Source organism: Hydra vulgaris, chromosome 12, assembly GCF_038396675.1.
Source record: "Hydra vulgaris chromosome 12, alternate assembly HydraT2T_AEP".
NCBI lineage: Eukaryota > Metazoa > Cnidaria > Hydrozoa > Anthoathecata > Hydridae > Hydra > Hydra vulgaris.
Genome location: NC_088931.1, coordinates 18,709,417 through 18,721,874, shown reverse-complemented (window position 1 = coordinate 18,721,874; position 12,458 = coordinate 18,709,417). Strand labels below are relative to the sequence as shown.

The 12,458-nt window shown below is 28.0% G+C and overlaps 1 protein-coding gene across 1 annotated transcript; it reads left to right on the top strand.

Annotated features, from left to right (window-relative positions):
• The first annotated feature begins 761 nt into the window (after nt 1-761).
• On the top strand, nt 762-1,376 carry LOC136087992 (THAP domain-containing protein 5-like). Its single transcript, XM_065811627.1, has one exon. The coding sequence runs from the start codon at nt 762-764 to the stop codon at nt 1,374-1,376; it is 615 nt and encodes a 204-aa protein (XP_065667699.1).
• Nucleotides 1,377-12,458: the final 11,082 nt, after the last annotated feature.

Genomic DNA, 12,458 nt, shown 5'->3' with positions numbered 1-12,458 from the left:
TAATCTAATGTACCTTAAAACTTTATCTAATGAGTAATTAAGTATTTATTGTAAAGTTATATTTTGACAAAATATGACTTTACTAAATTTTTGTAAACAATATTAAAGTACACTACAAATATATTGTAATTAGATTAAAATTACACTTTAGAACCTGAAGTATAAATTAAGCCTTTTAATCGAAAATTTTTAAATTTAACTTAAAATTTAAATTAAATTTGAAAGTAAACTGATTAAAGTATGGACAATAATATTAAGTTAATAATATTAATAATATGAAGTTTCCGATAGACCCCCTCTACTATACGAGGCGTAAAATTGCCGAAATTATGTACCTTTTTTGTGCATTGTAGTAATGAATGTGGGCATCCAAATAATGCAATAAAATTTGGCAAGAATATAGAAAATAGATATAAAAACAAACGCAAATAGTTTTAATAGTACGCACTACCTTCCTTCGATAGGAATTTAACGAACGATCGACATCAAAAATTTTGATACCCATTAACTTTATATAAATGTAAGTAGATTCAAAAACAGCAAAGACTAACAGAAAGTATAATTATTTCAATTTTTAAAACATATCTAAAGTGATATTAAATTCTAAAAAAAGAGACTAGAAAACACGTTGTTACCACACTTACTTTGAACGGACTTTAAAAAACGTGGAACAGAATTTTGGCACAAAAATCGGTTCCGTTAAACACGGAATTCTACGTACCTAATAATATTCGATATTTAATATTCAAAATTTATAAATCATGGTAAATTCTTGTGCTGCAGCTGGTTGCACAAATAGAGCAATGAAAAACGACAACAGAGCATTATATAAATTTCCAATTAATAATAGCGAACTCTGTAAAAGGTGGATTGTTGCTATAAAACGTGAAACATTTATTCCTACTGAGCACAGCCGCATATGTAGTGATCACTTTTTACCTTCAGATTACAGTATACTTGATTTTAATAACAAGCCTAAATTAAAACCTTTTTCTGTGCCATCTATTATTATTGTTTCAAAACCAAAAGTCAAAAGAAAGTTTAGTTCTATATCGCCACACAAAAATAAAAAGATACTCATTAAAAAAGTTTCAGAAACAGGCAGTCACCATCACATCGATTTCCATTCGGATATAAGTGATAACAATAATGTTGCTGCTAATAGTAACGAAATTTATATCAATAGTGTTATTTTAGAAACAACAGAGAGTATTGATTGCCAGGTGGATATAGATAGTAGCTTTACCATTATCGAAAGTAGTAACAAAATTATTAATGATGATACTATTATTTCTAAAAGTACATTATCGATAAATGCAAGTCCAACTAAAGCAAAATTAAAGGCAAAAATTAAAATTCTTAAACAAAAGTTGTGACGAAAAGAAAAAAAAAAAAATTCAATAAAGGTTATGCTAAAAAATCTAAGCAAAAAAAAAATTGTTTCTGAAGATGCTGCTAATATTCTCTGTGAAAACTTTAGTGGATTGACTTTTGATATAAAAAATCAGTTTAAAAACAATACCTCACTTCCAAAAGGGCATAGGTATACTGATGAAATTAAAAAAATTGCAATAACTCTGCATTTTTACTCACCTAAAGCATACAATTTTCTACGGCCTATACTCCATTTACCTGCTTCAAGCTCTCTAGCCAACTGGACTTCCTCTGTAGATTGTGAACCTGGTTTTTTTGAAGATGTTTTAAGTTATATTAGTATAAAAGCAGAGACTGACATTAATTATAAAGATTGTGCATTAACTATAGATGCAATGGCAATCAAAACATCAATTCTAAACAATAAAAAGACAGGTCGATTCATTGAATTTACAGATTATGGAAAAGATATTGTTGCAATTGAACCAGATACACCAGCTACAGAAGCATTTGCATTTATGCTGGTAGGATTACGAGGTCATTGGAAAACACCTATATACTGTGTAGTAAAATAACAGCTGAAAACTTTTCATGTCTTATTAAAAAAGCTTTAACAGTTTCCTCTGATAAAAAAATAAATGTACGTAGCATTACATTTGATGGTGTAAATGTTAACTTTAATTCTGTTGCATCACTAGGATGTACATTTGGGAAAAGAGAAGAAAAAATTAATGGAAGATTTACTTTTGAAGGCTATAATCACTACTTGTATGTAATCCCTGACCCAAGTCATATGCTAAAATTAGCTAGAAATGCGTTATGTGATTTAGAGGTACTTAAGGATTGTGATGGAAAATACATTAAATGGAGTTATATAAAAACTTTATATGAAATACAGGAAAAAGAAGGATTAAAATTTGCAAATAAAATCTCAATAAAACATATTTATTTTTAGCGTCACAAAATGAATGTTAAGTTTGCTGCACAAACACTTAGTAGTTCAGTTGCAGATGCAATTGAATTTCTGATGTTTTCCAAATTTCCAAACATCCAAATTTCAAGCATGCTGAAGGAACTATAAATTTTATAAGGGTCATTGACAAATTATTTGATATGCTGAACTCTAAAAATCTTTTTTCAAAATCGTATAAAGCTCTTTTTTTGAATGATTATCCTTATTGGAATGCAACTTTTGATCAAATAATAAACTGCTTATCAAAGTTGACAGATGCTAATGGTACTCCATTATTAAAACATAGGAGAAAAACCTTTGTATTAGGGTTAATTGTGGCTGCAAAAAGTCTTCAACACTTAGCCTATGAGCTTTTGACTTTAAATGTTCATCCATTTAAATTTTGCCTAATATACAAATTTTCACAAGATCATCTTGAGTTACTGTTCTCTTGTATTCGTGGAATGAAAGGATTTAATAATAATCCAGATGCCCTCCAACTTAAGTCATCTTTAAAAAGAATTCTTTTGCGCAATTCTATTGTAGGCTCAAAGCATGCGAATTGTTTAACATTTGAGGATATTGCAAATGGCTCTATTTTTGCATTAAAGTGGAGTAAAAAATCTGCAATTTATTCAAATCCTGAAACAGATTTTTTAAACTTTGATATTGATATTGTTACAATTCAAAATTATCTTGATAATACCTCTATAAGGAAGCAATACTAGGATATATATCTGGATTTATTGTAAGAAGATTATTATCAAATATAACATGTTCTGTGTGTGCAAACTCACTTATTTCCCAAAACAATTTTGTGGAACATTCTTATGGAACATCAGTTCTTTCATTGATTAACATAAAAAATAGGGGTGGGCTTATTGCTCCAATAAATGATGTTATACAAACTATAATAGTATGCGAGATTGTTTTCAAAATTTATGTCTGCGGTGACAATTTCAAAAAAGCAAAAATGAATGTGGAACGAAACCTTAAACTGAAAATGATTTATGCAGTTAATAAAATTATTAGTGAAAAACATTTTTTAAAGACCTAAATGAACACGATGCTGAGCATGAAGCTGTCACTGAAGACATGCATTTCACACAACTGATAAAAATGTTAGCAAATGACTTTTTTAAAATCAGACTGCAAAGATATGGCCAATTATATACAGAAAAAGTTTTTAAAAAATCGATGATTGGTCTACGTCAACAATCTAATAAATTAATTACATTCAAAGGTTTATAACATAAATATAAAATAAACAATATAAAAGGATAATAAATTACTTAAAAATTCAGTTTATATATATATATATATATATATATATATATATATATATATATATATATATATATATATATATATATATATATATATATAATATTATAAATAAAAATAGATTATAACGTCACATTGAATTAAATTTATTTAATTATTGACGGTAAATCAATTATAGAAAAAAGTAATAATGATTTTTATGATAACAAGAAGTTTTTAACCATAAATAAAATTCTAACATTTCTAGAAGGAACCTCTAAGTTGTGTCACACAGAGCTTAGTTAATAGTCAAAACAGTTTTATAAAATGTTTCATTGCAAGTTTTGACTCTGTTTACCTTGCAGTTATGTTATAATACGTCCAAGCATTACTGCAGAGGGTAATTAATGACTAACAAGTGCATAAAATGTTAATAAATTATAGATTGAAATCCAACTAAATCTAAGATTTGAGTTAAATGTTAAATTTTAAAATCAAAAAAACATGAAATAAGTATGATTTTGAAATGTTTAACAAAAAAAATGCATATTTTACTTAATTATTAAATTTTAAATCAAAATAACATCAAATTTTTCAGATATCTATGTATCGATTTTTTATTAATTACATTAAATTAAACAATCTTAAGCTTCGTATTTGTTTTGTTTTGATAAATAGCGTAAAGATTTTGCCCCCCATAATGGCCGATTTTTGCTTCACTTTTTCTTATGCCGATTTACGGCAGTCAGTCATCTAGTTATTTTTAATATATCATTGGTCGATACAAACGCACACAGAATGGGTTCCTGATGATTTTGGCAAAACACACCATTTAGGTCTTAAAACACAAAACTTTGGAAAAACCTAATTTTACATGTGGATATAGAATTTTAAATGAGAGAAATCACTCTTTTAAGCTTGATAAAAGTAGTCGCTTTTGCATATAGACTTTCCAACTAACACTTAAAAAATCCTTTTGACCAGGCATCTGGCGAGAGTTTTCACCATCTTCATAAAATTTTTTTACTCAATTATTTATTTGATCAGGCAGCATTTTACATTGCTTAGTTTGTGGAACTGCAAGAACTCCTTCCTTCTTTGCTAAAAATCTAGATTTTATTATTAGATACTTTGAAACACCAAAATACTCACTAGCTGCTCCAATTGACCATTCTTGTGGGCACAAAGTCGATACTTGAATTTTGTCCCTAAATGAACAGTATTTTTTAAGTTTATCTTTTATCAAAACTAATATTTTTACGAACTGAACAACTTTTTTTTTTAAATCAAGAATATATTTATTATCGAAAACTTTAACTTCTGTCAATGGAATTTTTAAAGAACTTGATAACTTTTCTTTGAAAACTGTTGTAATAGTTTAATTTTTTTTTCCCAGCTTTCCGTGAAGCTTGACTGGTGACACGCCAATTATACTGAGACAATCAGAAAGTTCTTGTCTGTTTTTATTTTTATTAGCTTCTTGTTGAACGTTAAATACGCTTTCTTTATTTATACTTTCATTTGTGTAATCATCAGCAATATCAATGTTATTAGTATTAATTTCAGTGGAGGCTTTTAATGTGACTAAGAAATTTGTTCAAATTTTTTGACCAGGTACAATATTGAACCTGCTGTTTAAAGCTATGGTTTTTAACGTAACTTCTCTGAGAGATGCTAAATTAAAAAATATAACTTAATAAAATAAAATGTGCCTAGTATTAATAAACATAGAAAATTTAAAATTATGACAAAGCAACATTTATAAAAAACTTTATGACAAGCTCTACTAACCTTTGCACGGTCTTTTGTGAACTAACAGCGGATCACAGCATTTATTCTGAAACACAGGGAACTTTTCAAGATAGAACTTTTGATGATGAAAAGTCAATAATCAAAACAGGAGAAACACCAGACCTCAGCGCAACTAAATTTTGGTAATCTGGAGCTAAATCTTAAAAAAAGGTTTATTCCAATGTGGTTTGTAAACGTTAACTTGTGACAATTTGATTTTAAAATCAATCCAACTGAGCATTGTGATGTTCCAGTCATTATAATAATATTCAATTTCAATATTTATTTTTCTAAAACCAACATTAAATAAATAATAATTTCTCACATGAGTATTATAATCAAAACTCAAATGTTAGAACCAATTGCTCCATTTAACTAATCATAGAAGAAATTAAAAATATATTTTTATTTTAAACTAAATAAGTGTAATCATAGCTATGATTACACTTATTTAGTTTAAAATAAAAATTAATTTCTGGTTTCTTGTTTAATTAAATAAATGGAGCAAATGGTTTTAACATTTGAGTATTAATAATAATACTTATGTGAGACATTAATATTTTTTTGTGAGAAATTATTTTAGTTATAATTTCTATATGGAGATTATAACCAAAGCGGTAAATAAAAATGCAAAAATAAAACAATAATAAAATAGATAGGTGCATTAAAAAACAGTGAAATTTTTTTTGCCTCTTACAGGTATTTATATATAAACTATTATTGTAAAGATTTAAAATGAATAGATCTATACCTTTCCTGCAATTAATCTTAAACTAGACATGTTTACTGAAAAATTGTTGTTAAAAACCCGGTTTGCATTACAAAGTTTTTAATCAAATATAAGATCCAATAACTTTAAGTAATGATTTTTGATTTCTTTCTTCAATAGTTTCTATATCTATTAAATTTTGAAAACGTATGGTTAATGTAACTGTGTATACTTTAACATTTAAGTGTTGCTATAGACGTTGCTAAGAGCGCGGAGAATAAAGAAATATAAAAAAATCTCAAACTTCAAAGACCCATAACTCTTAAAATAATAAAATTGGCTCCAAATTATTTTAGATTATTCCTAACGATACTATTAACTGCATTTGGGCCAAAAATCAAGTATTTCTAATATAGTGGATTTTTTCGACTTGTTGTTTTGACATGGAATTACCTATATATATTTTTATAGTACTGTAAAGGTCACGGGTAAAATGCGGAATTACAGAATACTGAAATGCGGAAATTAACAGCAGGTAAAATGAGGGAATAAAGCGTGGAAATTAGGATAGGGGTTGGAAACTTCAGTACATAGATCGACTAATTTAGGGAGAACACGCAATGGAGTGCAGCTACATCGACTGAGTAGCAGTATCTCCTGAAAATAATACTTGTGCTATATCTTTCTTTATTGACTTATTTATTTATTATAGAAAATTAGTTATAACAAATATAAATTTCTGAGGGGCTACAATAATATTTTCTTTTGTCAAAGAAAACATAAAATTTCAATTTAAAACAGTCGTATTACTGTAAAATTTGTGAAAGTATTTTTAAATTTATTAAAAAAAAATCTTAGTGTATTGTCAGCACATGTATACTATATTTCTAATATATTTTATCACTTTATGTAAATTAGATCGACTGCTAAGTTTTGCTACTATTACTAAAAACCTAAACCCAAACCCCCAACGACCTTGTTACGTCACTAACCATTCCATCAAAGGCTGCTACATTTAGAATAAAAATTATAAACTACTAAAATTATTAAAACTACTAAAACCTTGTTGAGATGAAACAACTAAATTGAATAAGTATTAATTATTCCATAGATATTTTATAAATAGTAATTATAAATATACATAAATAAGAAAACTCTTTTTAATATTACAATTAATATTAATAAAAAACATGTTAAGAAATGAAGTTTATTGTTAAATTTAACAATAACCTACTTTAACTACCAATAAATTTAAGATTCAGCATTCAACAGACAAGTACCACAGTACCAATTTTTATTTATCTTGGATGTTACTTTTACACAATTCAAGTGATACCATTCAAGGCAACTGCTACACTCAATCGATTCTGTAGGAGCATTGAGAAGACAAATAGGACAATTCCAAACTTTCATTTTTTTGCGTTTTAAAAAAGAAGCTCTTAAAATCTTCCACACTTGTGCTGTAAGAAATGGCTTTAGAATTTCAAAAACTACTATCTCATTCATTAAAGATGATGAAAGATCCTTAGCATCTAAATTAAGATCTACAGTATCAGCAGGTGTAACAACTATAACATCATTAGGTCTTCCTCCTTTCAGCAAACGCCGCAACAAAACTAAAAATTAAGGAAAGAAGGAATTAGAATTTAAATTCATCATCTCTTGTAAAAAAAACACTATGAAGTTTGTTATAGTATTTTTAAACGGTGATCTTGTTATTAAACTTTTCAATTAAACAATTCAATTATAGGTATTTCTTAAATTTGTGGATTTTTTTAAAGGTTTCCAAAAGCAAATTCATGATCATTGTCATATTAAAATCTGGACATTGACAGTACATTGAAAAGAAAATTTAAATGTTGATGAAAAAATGTAAATAGATACATCCACAAATATTGAATTCTGAACTTAAAAAAAAAAGACAGAATACAAATTATAAATTCAACAGTTTACACTCTGAATCTAAACACTAATAAACACAGTAATTTGAAACTTTCCATAAACTAAAGACTTACAAAATAAGTTAACATTATTATCGCTTAACATTAGTTCTAAAGCACTATTACTTTTTACTCTTTATGATTTCTTATTTTTTTTAAATAAACATCAAAAAAAATTTTAACTTCGCCTCTACCAAAAATCGCTTTTTTAGTGAAATTCATAGCTATCTTTACTCCAGGCCTTGCTATCGCGCAATTAAGCCAAAAAACTGGAGGCTGGTTGAAAACATTTTTTTTTTTGCATATAATTTCAAAGAAAAACAAAAAATAAATGATTTATTTTATTCATTGCTCAATTACAAAAAATAAAATTGTCTAAGCAAAATGCAGCTTCAATACTTTTTGCACAGGTTTTTTTTTAGAACGCAACGTTGCCATTTTTGTATAGTTATTTGCTGCAGATTTTATTGCAGACTATAATTTTGGAAGAACATAACAAAAATAAATTTCATTAACCAAATTAACATTTAGAAATTGATTTTCGATAAACCATTGAAGTAAAATCTAATTTAATTTCATGAACAAAATGTAACAAAAAAACACCCGTTATTGAGTTTTTTCACATAACTTCTATACATTTCAAAATGTTAAAAAAAATTTTCAGAATTACTAACTTCAGTTTTATGAACTATGTATCTAGCAATATAAACACATGCCATTTCGCTATCTTATTTCATAGATATTACAAAATCATCCAACATGTCAAAAATCTCACTCACTATTTTAATGTTCTGACAAGTCAGAAAAGTCTGCATCAAACCTCAAAAGCAACTTTGCATGGTAATTATGCATTTTCTCAATAGCTTGCTGATCAGATATAAAATATGATGCACCAGCACCCTGCCTTAATTTACCAAGAACTTCCTCTAAATGATCAGTTAAAAAATCACCAGGCTTAATAAACTGATTATCTTTACTAGTTTCAAGTAAAAACTAGTGAAGCCTATAAAACCTTTTAATGTGTGTAATATTGCATCTGATTTTGTCAAAGTAAAAGTTTTTATTCTTTTTTTACCACTAATTGCTCTCATATTTTCACACATTTGTTCAATTTTCAATAAATGTTGCAAGCAAGTATCTTTAACACTTCAAATCACAGCTTGCAAAAGATGATGTAATCTTACATCATCAGAAAATCTTAGCACATTTATAATTTTCCATGCATTTACATATGCAGAAAATCAATAGTAACTTTAACTTCTTCCTGATTTATTACTGGAAATCAGAATCTAACAAAGATACTGGTACCATACTGACAATAAATGTAGATCCTGCAAATAGGCATTTAACCAATACAGCAAAGAGTGTTTTAGCAAGCTTTTCTGTGTCACTCTTAGCATGACCATAGATTTTTCCACCATGATATGTAATAGTTGCCTTAACATAAACCTCATCAACCAATAAAAAGCATGAACTCTACTTGTCTTCCAAACTGTGATGTATTTTGTAAATTAACAATACAGTATAAAGTTTACTTGCTTTTGAGATCAATTTTGTCAAAAATCAAACACAAGGTAGCTGAAAGTCATTTTTCAAATGCTTATATAATGCTCAGGATACAGTCATATATTCAAAGGATTGAACAATAATATCTGGTGAGTGCAAAGGTTCTCCAACAGTGGTAGTGGTAAAAAAATCAGCCTCCATCTTTATATAGACCAACAGCATTTTTTTTCTTTATTGACTTAGGACGCCCTCTTGATACAAACTTGGATGGAAATTGAATTTGGGAGAAATCAAGTTGGTTCTCCGGTATTTTAGCAGTATCACATGATAGTTTTATTGAATTACTTACACAATCCAACTGATTGAAATTTATAATTTCTTTTTTATGTTTTCCAGTTTCTTTTCTAACTTCTAGAAATGAATGATCATCAACAATTGATTTTATTATAAGTTTTTATTTCATAAAACATCTTTCAAAAGAAATTACAGTATTGCAAGTATGTATGTGTATATGTATAGCTATATTTTGTCAAACCCGGCCCCAACCCTGGTCAAATATCAACCCCAGTCACTTACTAGCCTCAGGTAAGTCACTGGCAAAAATACAACATTGGCCAGAAGCAAGTATGTATGTGTAGCAAGCAAGCAAGTATACCTTTTGCTTTGCAAGCAAATGTGATGAAAGATGTGTTGTTCAGGGTTGAATCCATGTGAATGTTAATCAGTTGATTCAATGTGAGAGATTGCTTAAATGCCCGGTAGAAGAAAAACAAACATATACTGCTTGAAAAAAATTTGCAAGAAAGGTGGCAGCTCCAAAATGATTGGATGGTAGTGGAATGAATGGTAAAACTGTAAAAAATTATATTACATATGGAAAAAGTCTGGAAATGTCTTGGCTAAGCTATTGAAAAAAAGCTCAATCACATATACAGAAGTTATCAAAAAAAATAGTTGATGCAGAGGAAAAAATATTCATAAGTATTCAGAGTTGTAATGCAAAACGTTGGGAAAAGTGTAGACATTGTTGGAGAAGGCAGTATTAAAATACTAATTGGAAAAACAATTGCAAAGACAATTGCATTAAAAACAAGGTAGATGACTCATTTTTAAAAATTTCTAAACTAAATGGACATAATGAAAATGCTTTATCTGTTGTGAATAATCTTACTGGACCAGCAGAGCTAATATAGACATAATGAAAATGGTTTATCTGTTGTGAATAATGTTACTAGACCAGCAGAGCTAATAACCAGGAATGAATTGAAATAGCTGTTGGTACAGCTTTGTTAGGCTAGCCTGCTGGTTCTCCTGGTGTATCAGCTGAAATGCTGAGTTTCATATGATGTGGGTGTAGAGTAACTGTCACATGTCAGATGAATTACATTTAGGTTAAACCTCAAATGATTGTACGAAAAATCAAATAAAAGTTTATAACAGGTGGAGACGTACTAGAAATTGAAATAGATTTATCAATAAACCACAGTTTGGTTCAATACCATGAAAGGGAACAACAGATGCTTATTCATTTTAAGGCAAGTTTAAAAGATGTTTTTTGGAAAGGTAATAAGATCAATGGATCTATCAAATGTGCCCAAAGTGAGTGAGAGATGGTAATGATTGTATTATGTATTGATTTTGTCCTATTTCTGTTTTGTTTTTGTTAAATCAGATTTTTTGTTATTTACAATTTTGGAAAATTACATGTTACATGTACAAAGTTACATAAAATAAATATTGTCAAACCTATAATACCTTTACAAGGAACTATAAAGTTTTGAACTACATGCTTTTAACTTCACCACTGCAACCTGGTCTTTCAAACTATAAATGAAAATAAAACAACATATTTTCATAAAATAAACAATTTTAATAAGAAAAATAAACAAAAGTATACCATATAGTTTGGAACTGTATTGCTTTCAACTTCTCCACTGAAACCTGGTCTTTCAAACTATAATTGCAAATAAAACAATTTAACTTCAGAAAATAAATAATTTTAAAAGAAGAAAATGAGCAAACATGTACCATATAGTTTTGAACTGCATTACTTTCAACTTCTCCACTGAAACCTGGTCTTTCAAACTGTAATTGGAAATAAAACTATTTACCTTCATAAAATAAGTTACTTTAATAGGGAAAATAAACGAAAGTATACCGTATATATTGAACTGCAATGCTTTCAACTTCACTGTTGCCACCTGGTCTTTCAAACTATAATTGGAAATAAAACAATTTAATTTCATAAAATAAATAATTTTAATAGGACAAATAGAAAAAATGTATACCATATAGTTTTGAACTGCATTACTTTCAACTTTACCACTGCAAGCATGTCTTTCAAACTATAATTAGATATAAAAGTAATTACCTAAATAAATAATTTAGTAGAGAAAATCAAAAAAAAGTATAACATGCTAGGGACAAAAACAGTAGTCGGGTTATTGTTGTATCTGGAAAAAAAAGTAATCCAGCTGAGCAACTAGCTGTTGAAAAACTGTTGTTTGCTCAACAGACTAAAATCAGGAGCAGAGAGAACAATGTAATCATTTATGGCGTGGAACCAAAGAAGGATACTGTGGCTCAAAAAATCAAAGATGACAGGCTGAACACCCCAATCAAGATACAAAGATGATACAAAGTTAATTAGTCAGGAAAAATGATGCTGAGTTATTGCAATTAGATTTATATAAAGCTGTTGAATGGTCAAAAGTGGGGCTTGTCAAATTTAATACTGATAAATGTGTAGTTATGCATTTAGGTAAAAAAAATATTAAGTATGAATACTGTATGGACAGGAAATCACTCAGAAAAACAAACATAGAAAGAGATCTTGGAGTTTTATTTTGTTCAAATTGAAATGCAAAGATCATATAATGGCTTGTACCTCAAAAGCAAATAGAATGATGGGAATATTGAAAAA